Source organism: Castanea sativa, chromosome 11, assembly GCF_040712315.1.
Source record: "Castanea sativa cultivar Marrone di Chiusa Pesio chromosome 11, ASM4071231v1".
NCBI classification, from domain to species: domain Eukaryota; kingdom Viridiplantae; phylum Streptophyta; class Magnoliopsida; order Fagales; family Fagaceae; genus Castanea; species Castanea sativa.
In genome coordinates this window covers 62,769,689-62,782,715 of record NC_134023.1, presented here as the reverse complement: position 1 = coordinate 62,782,715, position 13,027 = coordinate 62,769,689, and the positions used below count along the sequence as shown (strand labels likewise).

Below are 13,027 nucleotides of genomic sequence, written 5' to 3'. Positions count from 1 at the left end.
TCCCAGGCTCGATTGGAATAGGCAATCTTTTTCCATGTAATAATTCTTTTTTTTTTAAGCATTGTTTTCACTTTTTAATGGCTAAATCGATATTTTGGCATGCTAATCGAGGTCAAACAAGATAAAGTATCAACAACTATCACCAACAGAGTACCCTTTATCCAACTAACAACACTACTCACACATGAAAATACCAACATAATTTATTATAACAATGAATTTTGAAAATAGAAAGACTAAAGTGAAGGTTCAAATAAACATCGAGTTTATGCTCAAAAAAATAAAATAAAATAAAAAACATCGAGTAACCTTTAGCACTAATCCATTTTAAATCTTGCACAACTGATTATATATATATATATAGAGAGAGAGAGAGAGAGAGAGAGAGAGAGAGAGAGAGAGAGAGAGAGAGAGAGAGAGAGAGAGATGTTATCTATATTCTCCATTGACTCATAGATATCCTTGAAAACTAGAAAGACTCCTAAGGATGAAATTTCATAAATAAGAGATACCAATGATGAAGGTGGAGTGGAAGCTCTTCTAGAACTTCATTCATATGCTGATCTTCATTATATAGAGGGAAAAAAATGATATTTTTCTTCTTTCAGCCTCAGGCTTGCTATGTGGGGTTCTTCCACATACAATCATTATGCCAGACAATAATTGGACAAATAGACTGCATAAGCAGGTTCATCCCAAACTTCTTTGGACATTTTCAAGCTTTTTAACATTCTTTTGGTCATGTTACCACTATCTACCATACATGTTGGGATTCAAGTAACACCTTCATTCAAATATTTCAGTTATCAAAAAAACAAACTGGTAACCCCATAAAATTAAAATGATACCATCTAGTTGGAATATGGAATTCTCACCATGAATCTACTAGCTCTGATACCATGTTTTTAAAGTTGGTGGACCTTTACATAATTACATTCCCAAACACTGATACACCACAAATAATGGAAGAGAGACACTCTCAAAGCACACCAATGAAGATAGAATAAATAGCGAAGAGGATGAGATTTCTTGGTTTGGAATGGAGAAAAGCATGTGTATATATACTATACCATGCAATCTTAACTTCCACTATATTAAATTACATAATGTCAAAATTTTACTACCCATAGAATAACTCTGTATTTTCATTAATAAATTAGAGAGTTTCAAATCACATATGGCTTGTAGGTACATTTGATGTGACATGAAGAGAAGAAGAAAATAATTCTCCTTTTCTTATTTTTCCCTCTTTCTCCCTAATTTTGAACAATAATTTAAATGATCATGGACAAAGAAGGCTTCTACCAGGACCACCATAATAAAAGAAGTCGTCCCCTTTTAAGAAATTATAGCAATCGGGATACGTAACAATTCTATGATTGTCCCTGGGTCCCCTGAGAAATTGTTCAGCATCCATAACTTTGAGATTTTGGAAGTAACTAGCCCTGCTGGGCCCTTCTTCAGCGAAATGGCCACTACCCATTTGTAGTGTGGTGTGCTGCCCACCAATGTTTAAGTTTGCCACCTCTCCTCCCCATGAAACCGATGAAGCGCTATTAGACAGGACCGAGAATAGGGCGGATGGCCAATATCCTATTAGATACATATTATTTAGATGCAGCCACCAATTTCCATCTACATTGTCCTACCTCATTGTACATGCCATGCAAATCAGTTTGTTATATTTTGAAAGATAAATGAAGGTATAAAGACTAATGAAAGAGGAAAAAAATGAAGCTTTTTGTGCAAAACACTTAAATTCACTGTCTTAAAAAATAAGTTCGGTAAAAATAAATTGTGTATACAAAAAATATTGAAACATACACTGTTACAACTAAAACTAGAAGAATTTCAAACATAGCTGTAACATTTGTTACGATGAATTTTTTCAAGAGAAAAAAGAAATTACATATGATATGATTATATATGTGTATCCAAATTAGAAGTATTTGATAAATTAATTAAATTGAAATATTGTTCTACCTTATAGACAAAGTAGTTGATTGACTTTTGGACACCACCATATTCGGAATAAGGTATGAAGCTTGCCCCAAGCGCCAACCGGGTGTCGATTTGAACAAAGCCAGGGCACACCATATTGTAGCAGCCTGTGTTTTGATATCCATCACTCTGCAGCCATGGTTTAAAAAAATAAAAAATAAATAAAAATAAAGATAAAAATAAAAACTTCTCAAAAAAGAGACAATATAAACATGGCTAGTGCTGGCAGGGAAGTCAAATATTAAAACACGTACAGTCCAATACGTGAAGAGTCTAGTCTCGAAATCTTTATATAGATCATAGTAGACCTGTTTCTCCACACGAATAATTTTGTAAAAATTAGAAATTATTAATAATTCAATGTTCTGCATGCGCCTAAAGGAAAAGGTGATAGATGAAATTATATATACCATTGCACCAGCTTCAATTGAATCAAGGAATACACCATTATTATCAACACCTTCCACCCAGAATTGCGCCATGCTGAACTCTGCTTGTTCCTGGACTTGGGGATTCCACACGTTTATTTCTGCATTCATCCCATAATACCTTTCTCCTTCCTCTTTAAGCGTTGCATACTAGAAACTCAACCATAAAAATAAAGGTTGTGAATGTTCATTTGAGTCCTTCGTTATAGTAGATACCAATAAGCTAAATTCAATCAATAATATTGGTTAAAAATTTAGTTGTACCTCATGGAGACTTGGTGTATCAATAACATTAGGGACGGTAGCATAATTTGCCTTTAATAAATCTTTTTCATTAGTTCTTCTTATGGGAATGGTTCCTTCTGGGCAGCTTCCATTCAAGTGCCATGGCTGAGTAATTTCAGACTTGGAGTTTGAAGAGACGTTGTTGCTCTCATCGAATGAAAGCCCTTCTAGATGAGAACTGGGTCTCATCTATCGCATTCGGCATAGATACCAACGCAAACCCGGACCATACCACAACACAATAAGAATCAAATTATTCGTGATACCAAACGAAATTTAGTTAATTAAACTAGTCACCTTAATTGTGTGATTTTTTAACAAAGGATGATCAAAAGCTGGTTGGTTGTAGATATCTACACAATCAATTATATATCCGTCTGGGCTTTGTATTAGATACATTTTCTCATCACACACGCATAGATATCAGTCTAAATTCTCAGTGTTGTAATAAAATTACACTGTTATTGAACATTGGGGTCATGGAGACACCACAACCCACAAAAGTGAATGATTCTTTTAAGACCAAAGTTAAAAATACTATATAGAACACAAAAATGTTATATGAAGTGATTAATAACCTTGATGGTTTTAAGAGCAGGCTTGTTAAGGCTCTTCAATTGCTGTCGAACCTCCAGTTTTTGTTTCTTACTAGAGGCGATGTTAGTGTTCCTAATTCCAACTGAAGACATTGGTGCAAGAAAGAACAAGCACAAGGCCATCTTTACTGCCCTCGACCACGACCTCCCACTTCCACAAGGCGGTGCCATGAGTAACTAGCTAATACTCGAATCAAGTGGCAGTAATATCTAGCTTTGTGCGTTCCCTTTGCAGTATTTAAACATACATTTGTTCATCCTCTTTAAACTGTTCCACATGCTATTTATCAATGTATACTAATGATCACCCTATTTTTGGCCATTTCTAAATGAGACTTTGATTTAGCTGTTTTACTTTAATTTTGTTAGCTTATAAGTACAAACTAACTGTTAAATTTCCTATTGGCTACCGTCATTCTTTTGTTTCTTTGTCATTTTGCTGGTAATGATGCCGAAAAAGTCACCAGTAAGCTGCACGCACTTCATGAATCGAAACAACACCTGCAAAACGAAAAGAGAAGACCTAACAAAGAGCACTGGTGTGGTGCCAGCCAAAAACCCTCTGAAGGTCAAGTTAGAGTTTTTCACAACCCTAAAGTGCCAGAGTCGAGTTAATTATGCGTACCTTGATTTACGAGGGTTTTGGGGTATTTATATTGGTATAGGGTTATCATCCATGCCTTGGCCAGGAAACCCTTTCCTTTTAGGATAACACTTCTTCGATTCTGCATTCCTTATAGAGTTCTTTTCCTTATAGGAGTCTTTTGATTATGGTCAAATGTGTAACACAAGAACTCCCTTTATTCACGTTTGTGTGGAGATCAAGCAAAGCCATATCAAACTTATCGCGAGATGCAAGTTGATTCTGATTAGGAATCCATGAAGCCTAATCAATACCAACGGAGACCAAATGTTACAACCGTCCACTACGTGTCCTTGTAGCATTGACCCGTCGACCATCCACATGTCAATACCATACCATTGTGCTTCATGAAAAGAGATTCGTCTCCTACTTTATCATCTTCAGTTGCCCCCTCACTCCTTGAGTCCGTTGCTATGAACTAGACGAACTCATGGAGTGACAGTCTTCCTTTCTCATGGCAACCTATCGAGATAGATGGGCTAGGATTATTTATGACAAAGGACACGCGGCCTTCATTGATTAGCTATTCACCCTAAGCGAGGCGTCCCTTCGTATTCTGTGCCCTTTGCTCTATAAAAGCTTGCCTTCTCTTTCTTCATTCTCACCTTCTTATAGAAATTTTGCAATCGGAGCGCCACCGTCGTTTACTTTGTGCACTTGTACCGTCCTGCTAATCTCTCGGTCATCTTATATTGCTTGATCTCAATCTAGTATGTACTTCTCTGAAAATTTTCTCTTTTTTCATGCACTTTCTGTAGATCCGTCAGTGTTTTAGGTTTTACCGTCATATGTAGGTAATATCTAGTGCGTCGAGTAATCATTCATTTGTCCGCGACAGGGCGGGCTGCGATGAAGGATTCCCATCAAGTCAAAAAGACCCTAACACTTCAAGTGAAGAAAGGAATCCAGCCGCTATTTCTCCTTCCTTAGATGACGAAGGTTTAGAGTTGGATAGTTTAGAGGAGGCTTCAAGTGATGGCCTAGACGGCGTCGATCCCCCTATTCAATCTGTAATTGGTCCTGACGGCCTTAGGGAGTTCGTCATGCTACCCCTGTAGACAGTCAATGATTTTAGGTCCACGGTCAAAGAATCTCATTTCAAAACAATTAGGGCCAAGTACCAAATTCCTGACAACGTCCATCTCCGTCTCCCCCATAAATCCAAGAAATTTTACTATAGGGGTGTTGACGGTGTTGGGATTTATGAGCAAACGCTAAAGGCAGGGCTCAGATTTCCTCTAAGCTCTCTCCACTTTCGACTACTTCAGTATCTTGGTTTATCCGTCACACAAATCTCCCCAAATGCCTAGAGGGTTTTCATAGGCGTGGAGGTCTTGTACAAGGCCATGTCAGACGGTGCACGAAGGCTGACGGTGGAAGAATTTTTTCACTGTTACCATCCCACTGAGATCATAAAGTCAAAAGGTATGTATAGTTTCGTAGCTAGGAGCCCGTTGTTGAGGCTCGTCCATGATACACCCGACTCTATTAGGGACTGGAAGAGTAGGTATTTTTTCATGGAAGGGGACAAGTGGATGTGTCGTCCAGGGGATAACACATATATGCCCGTCGACACAACATGGAGCATAATGCCTCCGTCTAGTATGCAATTGCTTTTAGTTCCCGTGTGTTCAAACCTTACTTTTATTTTTTGTAAGTTACTCTAAACGTCTTCTTTTACAGCTCGAGACCGTCCGCAAGTTACTTTGGAGCAGTGGAGCTTCTTGGAAAGGATTTTTAATAAGACGAAGCTTGAAGAGAGGACGTGGGCAAAATTAGTCACCCTCGACACATTCCAATGGTATTGTGAAGGCCCCGAACCACTTCAGCCGCCCGTCGTTACGATAATAGAGTTCGCAAATGTAAGCCTGTCATTAAACGCTTTCAGTTTCTTTTACTCATTCTTTTCTAATTCTACACATCCACCTTTTCTTTGCAGAAATGGACGCTGCCAAAAGAAGAGCCTTCATCAAGCAGCAAGCAACAAAGAAGAAATAGGAGGTCGGTCAACAAGTTAAGGGGACGGGTTCATCTGTTCCGTCCAAACAGAAGCAACCGAAGAAGATGGACCGTCAACAAAAGAAGCAGAAGACCACCCTTGAGCCGGTCGTAGTGCTGGAAGCCGAGACCAAAAGAACGGTCACTCCCATGGGGCATAAAAAGGGTAAAGGTTTGATGAAAGGTCCAGCTCCTACTGGTGAGAAACCACCCATCCTCCTGCGAGAAGATTCTGAATATGCCTTGGAAAAACTCTCGTCTATCATTACTGTTGACGATTATGAGGACCTTGGTAACCCCGCTACAGAGGCGATGGGAGAGACGGGCCTTTTTACCATTGCTCAGGTATTTTAAACCCGTCCTCAGCCTTGAAACTGTCCTTCCTTATCTGTCATTTATATCATATTTATTTTGACTTTGTTTCAGGCCATGTTGATGATGAAGGGGCTGATGGGTCGTTGTTTGAATCATGAGACAACTTTGGACCGTCTTAGGAAGAAGAATAAGCTGATGGAGGACGAGCTTCATGATCTGAAGGCCTGGAAGATCAATATGGAGAGAAAACTCACCTGTTCGAAGCCGGTCGGAGGAGAGCTAGAGAGGCAGACGGAGCAGCTGACACAAATTCTGAAGGATAAAGAAAAGGAGGTGACGGACGCCAGGAATCAGCTTCGCGATGCCAAAGAAGAAGCGATCCGGGAGTATCATGACTCTGACCTTCTTTTAGCAGAGCTTGGGAGCTCCTTTGCTTACGGATTCAATGATGCCTTCCGTCAAGTCAAGGCCTCATATCCTGATCTGGATGTGTCCCATGTCTCCCTAGATGCCCAAGGGTAGACACTAGCTCACTCCGTCCATTCAGAGAGTACAGAAGATGTGTTTGCTGTCACTGCTCCTCTTGTGGACGAAGGCCAGACTCTTGCTCAAGATCAACCAAACGATAACCAGAAACTTGAAAGCACTCCCCCCGAGCATCATCCGTAGTAGTGTTTTTTTTTTTTGTGAATGTTAAGGACAAAATTTAACCATCGTAATTTGTTTGTGGACATAATTCCTCTTGTAGGAAAAAATTAATCCGTCTTGCATTTTTAATTTATTGCTCGTACAATAGATAATCTAATCATGTCGCAGGGGTCTGTCCAATTGTGAATTATATGCAATTAAGACATCTTTTACCTGTGAGGTCCGTCCATCTCACAATTTGACTTATACATTTCATCCTTGAGAGGATGATCCGTCCACTTTTTGGACACATATTCATCCTTGAGAGGATGATCCGTTCGCTATTTGGACTTAGTATATTTTTATCCGTTTGGATGATCGGTCCATTATGTGGACTGTATATTTCTATCCTCCCTGGATTATCCGTCCACTATGTGGACTATATTTTTCATCCTTTTGGATGATCCGTCCACTAATGTGGATAGTATATTTTTATCCTTATTGGATTATCCGTCCACTATGTGGACTATATTTTTCATCCTTTTGGATGGTCTGTCCACTATATAGACTTTGTATATTTTTATCCTTATTGGATTATCCGTCCACTATGTGGACTATATTTTTCATCCTTTTGGATAGTCCGTCCACTATGTGGACTTTGTATATTTTTATCCTTATTGGATTATCCGTCCACTATGTGGACTATATTTTTCATCCTTTTGGATGATCCGTCCACTATGTGGACTTAGTAGATTTTGAGCAAAACATATTCCATATGCTCTAAATAAACTCCTCATTATAATGGATTGCTAGAACATTGTTCATAAAAATGAAAAACGCCATTTGGCTCTAAAAGTGTTGGTAGGAAATAAAAATTAAAAGATAAACTGGAAATAAGGTAAATGATGTTGTTGTCTCTGTCCTTCGCTTACTGGTAGTATTTCTTCAGGTGTTCCGTGTTCCATGGGTGACTCAGCTTTTTTCCATCTAGTGTCTCCAAGTAGTACGTTCCCTTCCTATGCCATGAGATGATCCTATATGGTCCCTCCCAGTTAGGACCCAGTTTCCCTTGGGAGGCATCCTTTGCAGCGCCGAGTACTTTCTTAAGACTAGATCTCCCACCTGGAAATCCCTGTGCCTAACCCTGGAGTTGTAATGCTTTGCCATCAGGTCTTGGTATCGCGCTAGTCTTTGTGCAGCTGTAGCCCTGACTTCGTCCAAAAGGTCGAGATGTAAATGCAAAGCTTCGTCATTCTTGCTCTTGTCGTAGTTCTCCACACGGTAGCTTGTTAACCCTACCTCTGCCGGTATAAGAGCCTCACTACCATATGCCAATCGAAACGGTGTTTCCCCTGTTGGTATTCTTGCCGTTGTCCTGTACGCCTATAAGACACTTGGTAATTCTTCCGGCCATAGGCCCTTTGCCCCCTCGAGCCGGGTCTTGATAATCTTAAGCAAGGACCGGCTCGTGACTTCAACCTGTCCGTTGGCCTGAGGGTGAGTGGGTGACGAGTAGTGATTCTTGATCCCAAGTTGGGAACAAAAGTTTCTGAATGTGTCGTTGTCGAATTGTTTCCCATTGTCTAAAATGAGCACCCTCAGAATTCCATACCTGCAAATAATACTTCTCCATACAAAACTACGGATGTTCTTCTCTGTGATAGTGGCCAAAGCCTCTACTTCCACCCATTTGGTGAAGTAGTCAATACCAACCACCAAGAACTTCAGCTGCCTCACCGCTGTTGGGAACGAACCCATGATGTCTAACCCCCATTGTGCAAACGGCCATGGGGCCATCATAGGGGTAAGTTCTTCCGTTGGCTGCCTTATGAAATTGCCAAATTGTTGGCACTTGTCGCAAACTCTAACATATATGTGGGCTTCCTTCTGCATTGTTGGCCAATAGTATCCTACTCGGAGTAGCTTGTGCACTAAAGACCTTGATCCAACATGATTTCCACAAACTCATTCATAAACCTCTCTCATTACGTAGTCTGCTTCTTCGCGGCTGAGACATCTTAGATATGGTCGGGAGAATCCTCTTTTATATAGGACGTCTTTAATCAAAACAAACTGGATAGTTTTAACCTTCAACTTCCTTGCGTCCTCTTTGTTGTCGGGTAGCTTGCCTTCCTAGAGATACGCCACTATTGGAGCGGTCCAACAACACACATTGCTTACCTCCTGCATGCTAATGTCATCTAATAATGATGAGAGCTAGACGAAGGACAATACCTATTTAGGGATGATCATGGGTTCGGCTGAAGCTGTCTTTGCGAGTTGGTTGGCTTCTTGGTTCTCCTCCCTTAGGATTTGAATCATCTTGAATTGGAGGTTATTCGTTCGACCCTTCACTTCCTCAAGATACATTTTCATCCTTTCATTCTTGCAGTCATAGCTCCCATTAACCTGACTGACCACAATTTGATAATCAGAGTAGACGACCACACTCTTAGCTCCTGCCGCTATCGCAAGGTCTAGTCCCGCTATCAAGGCCTCGTATTCCGCCTCGTTGTTAGTAGTAGCGAAGTCTAGACGGATCATGCATTCGATCTTGTCTCCTTCTAGGGTGTGAAGTACAACTCCAACACCTCTAGCATGCTTATTGGAAGATCCGTCTGTATGAACTCTCCATATGGGCATCTCTTCTACCCCCTGATCCTTTGCGGTAATGAATTCAGCAATGAATTCTACTAATATCTGTCCTTTCACTGCTGCCCGTGGTTGATATCGAATATCGAACTCACTCAGCTCGATTGCCCATAGCGCCATCCGTCCAGCAGCTTCGGGACTACTGATTGCTCTCCGTAAGGGTTTATCTATCAGGACATTTATGGTATGCGCTTGAAAGTATGGTTTAAGCTTCCGGCCACGGTCACTAGAGCAAACGCGAGTTTTTCCATTTGAGGGTACCTTTCTTCTGCTCCTCTCAGTGCCTGGCATATAAAGTACACGGGCTTTTGTACATTTCCTTCTTCTCTAATGAGAGCTGCACTGACCATGGCTGAGGAGACGGCAAGGTACAGAAACAATTCTTCCCCTAGCATAGATGGGTTAAGCAACGGCGGAGCGGAGAGGTACACCTTTAACTCTTCAAATGCCTTCTGACACTCGTCTTTCCATTGAAATGACCTCTTTAGTGTGCGAAAGAATGGGAGGCATTTTTCCGTCACTCTCAATACGAATCTATTCAAGGCTGAAATCTTGCCGGTCAAGCTTTGTACTTCCTTTACCGTCCTTGGAGGAGATAGTTCCATGATCACCTTTACCTTCACTGGGTTGACTTCAATGCCCCCCTAGGATACCATAAATCCCAAGAATTTTCCTGTGGTTACTCCAAACGCGCATTTACTCGGATTCAGCTTCATTTTATATGACCGAAGAGTATCAAAAGTCTCTTGGAGGTCCCTCAGGTGTTCGGACTCCCGCACGTTTTTTACCAACATATCATCTACGTAAACCTGTACGTTTTTGCCGATTTGGTGCATGAACATCTTGTTCATCAATCTCTGATATGTGGCTCCTGCATTTTTAAGCCCGAAAGGCATTACATTGTAGCAAAAAAGCCCCTAACTTGTTACGAACGAGGTCTTCTCCTGATCAACTTTGTCCAATTTAATTTCGTTGTAGCCGGAGAAGGTGTCCATGAAGCTCAAGAGTTCATGTCATGCAGTGAAGTCTACTAGGGCGTCAATATGTGGGAGTGGATAACTATCCTTAAGGTAGGCTCTATTCAGATCTGTGAAGTCAACACACATTCTCCACTTCCCATTTGCCTTTTTGACCATTACTACATTTGCCAACCAATCAAGGTAGTACACCTCGCGTATGAAGTCCACTTCTTGTAGCTTCCGTACTTCTTCCGCTATGGCTCGATCTCGTTCAAGGGCGAACACTCATTTCTTCTGTTTGACAGGGGAGAAAGAGGGTGACACGTTCAATCTATGAACTATGACCGACGGGTCTATCCCCGGCATGTCTTCGTGACTCTATGCAAAAACATCTTGGTTTTCCTTGAGGAATAATGCTAGCGCTTGTCGAACTGTTTGGCTGGCTAAGGTGCCGATTCTTATGGTCCGTTTGGGCCTAGAATCATCCAGGTGTACTTCTTCTAGCTCTTCCACCGGTTCTGCCATCGTTCGCTGTTCCTCAACGTTCATTACTTGTAAGTGGTCATCCATTTCCATCATGGCGATGTAGCATTCCCGTGCAGCTACCTGATTTCCACGCAACTCTTTAACTCCATATTTGGTGGGGAATTTGACCATTAGATGGTAGGTCGAGGTGATAGCCTTCCATGCATTAAGAGTGGGCCATCCAAGGATGGCGTTATAAGCAGAAGAGCAGTCGACCACAAGGAAAGCTACATCCTTGGTTACTTGCTGTGGGTAATCCCCGACCGTCACAGACAGCGTACAACTCCCAAAGGATAGACCCTTATCCCTCCGAAGCCAACTAGGGGTGCATTCGTTGGGACCAGTCGTTCCCTACTAATCCCCATTTGCTGGAACGCGGGGTAATAGAGGATATCCGCTGAACTTCCATTCTCCATCAAAACTCGATGCATGTTGTAGTCCCCTGCTTATATACTAACGACGAGCGCGTCGTCATATGGATGGTAAAGGCGTCGCGCATCTTCTCATGAAAACCCGATGCTGGGGTTATCTCGTCGTGTCACTTTCAGTGAGGAACCTGTCAACTGGACGCTTTAAACCATCTGCAAATAGGTCTTTCTGGCCTTTTTGGATGACCCTGCAGAAGTAGTGCCCCCTACAATCACCCGTATGTCTCCTACGAGCGGTCTGGGACGTTCGTTCTCCCATCGTTGATTTTGTTCCTGGAGTTGATCCGTTCCCTCCTTCCTCATAAATCTCTGCAACCTTCCTTGCCTAATGAGGGCTTCAATTTGCTATTTTAAGTCATAACAGTCCGTCGTATCGTGGCCATGATCGCCATGAAAACGGCAGTATCTGTCTTTTGGCCTCTTATTCTGATCTCCCTTCAGCTTGCCGGGAAACGTCAGGGTTCCTTCATCTTTGATCTGCATTAACACTTGGTCGATTGGGGCTGTGAGAGGGGTGAAGTTCGTGAATCTTCTAGTGGGCGGTTTGGGTCGTCAATCTTCTCGTCACTCTCCGAATCTAGCCATCTTCCGTCTCTTATCCGATCGTATATCTTCCTGCCTTTCCCTTTTTCTAGGTTTTTCCTCTCGGGCCAGCAAGGCATCCTCTGCGTTCATGTACTTCGTTGCCCTGTAAAAGACTTCGGACATAGTCTTTAGGTCATTCGTGTACATTGAAAACAAGAACTTACCTTTTCACAGCCTGTTTGTGAACGCTGCTACAAGTATCTTATCATCTGCCTCGTCTATCGAGAGGGCTTCCTTGTTAAAGCGGGCTATGTATGATCTTAAAGTCTTGCCTTCTCGTTGCCTAATGTTCATTAGACACGCGGTAGACTTCTTATGCCGATGACTCCCAATAAAGTGTGATATGAACTGTGCGTCTAATTCCTTAAAAGTGCCGATGGAATTAGGTGTCAGCCTACTGTACCAGTCCCTCGTAAGTCCTTTCAATGTGGTGGGAAAAGCCCTACACATGATTTCATCCGGTACACCCTAAAGATGCATTAGGGTCTTGAAAGATTCCAAGTGATCCAATGGGTCCTTGGATCCGTCGTAATTCTCCACCTTAGGCATACGAAATTTTGGGGGAAGGGGGCATGAACTTACGAACGCTGTGAAAGGCAAATTTGTTCTATGGACTAGGTCGTCCAAGTCGGCGGAGATCCGTCCTCTGAGGGCGTTCATCATCACATCCATACGTTCCCTCATCTCCTGCATCTCAACTGCTATGTGAGTTGGTAAGGTGTCCGAGATGGATGACCGGTTGGTCTCCTACCGCTTCGGTCTAGTCGGAGCGTTGCTACCCTCAAGCCCTTCTGCGTTCCTCCCCTCCGCACTAGCACCTTCCTGGTCTTCCTCTAGTGCGCTTGGGTGTGAATTCCTTTGCTGCAGTTGCACTTCTAAATCATGATTCTGCTTGGTTAGGCGCTCAACCGCCGCCGCAAGCATTTGGACTTGCCTCTCTAGAGCTGTGGCGTGCGGTTCGTCGCCTTGATTGTTGGTTGTTGCC

The 13,027-nt window shown here is 42.1% G+C and overlaps 2 protein-coding genes across 2 annotated transcripts; both read right to left on the bottom strand.

The window, feature by feature from the left end:
- Window positions 1-1,282: 1,282 nt before the first annotated feature.
- On the bottom strand, window positions 1,283-3,113 carry LOC142616900 (protein neprosin-like). The gene is made up of 6 exons (XM_075789655.1): window positions 3,012-3,113; window positions 2,694-2,903; window positions 2,418-2,579; window positions 2,256-2,315; window positions 1,984-2,130; window positions 1,283-1,645 (listed from the first exon to the last, which is right to left on the bottom strand). Exons 1-6 carry the CDS (start codon window positions 3,111-3,113, stop codon window positions 1,283-1,285), a joined length of 1,044 nt encoding a protein of 347 aa, XP_075645770.1.
- Window positions 3,114-9,724: 6,611 nt separating this feature from the next.
- On the bottom strand, window positions 9,725-10,150 carry LOC142616899 (uncharacterized). The gene has a single exon (XM_075789654.1). The coding sequence runs from the start codon at window positions 10,148-10,150 to the stop codon at window positions 9,725-9,727; it is 426 nt and encodes a 141-aa protein (XP_075645769.1).
- Window positions 10,151-13,027: the final 2,877 nt, after the last annotated feature.

Bases quoted from the DNA above. Each gene is read 5' to 3' on its own strand.
- LOC142616900 (XM_075789655.1), bottom strand. From the start codon at position 3,113: ATGTATCTAATACAAAGCCCAGACGGATATATAATTGATTGTGTAGAT. The intron at 2,580-2,693 runs GTACAACTAAAT...TTGAGTTTCTAG, and splicing joins ATACACCAAGTCTCCATGAG to TATGCAACGCTTAAAGAGGA. The intron at 2,316-2,417 runs GCAATGGTATAT...ATTCGTGTGGAG, and splicing joins TTGATTCAATTGAAGCTGGT to AAACAGGTCTACTATGATCT.
- LOC142616899 (XM_075789654.1), bottom strand. From the start codon at position 10,150: ATGGAACTATCTCCTCCAAGGACGGTAAAGGAAGTACAAAGCTTGACC.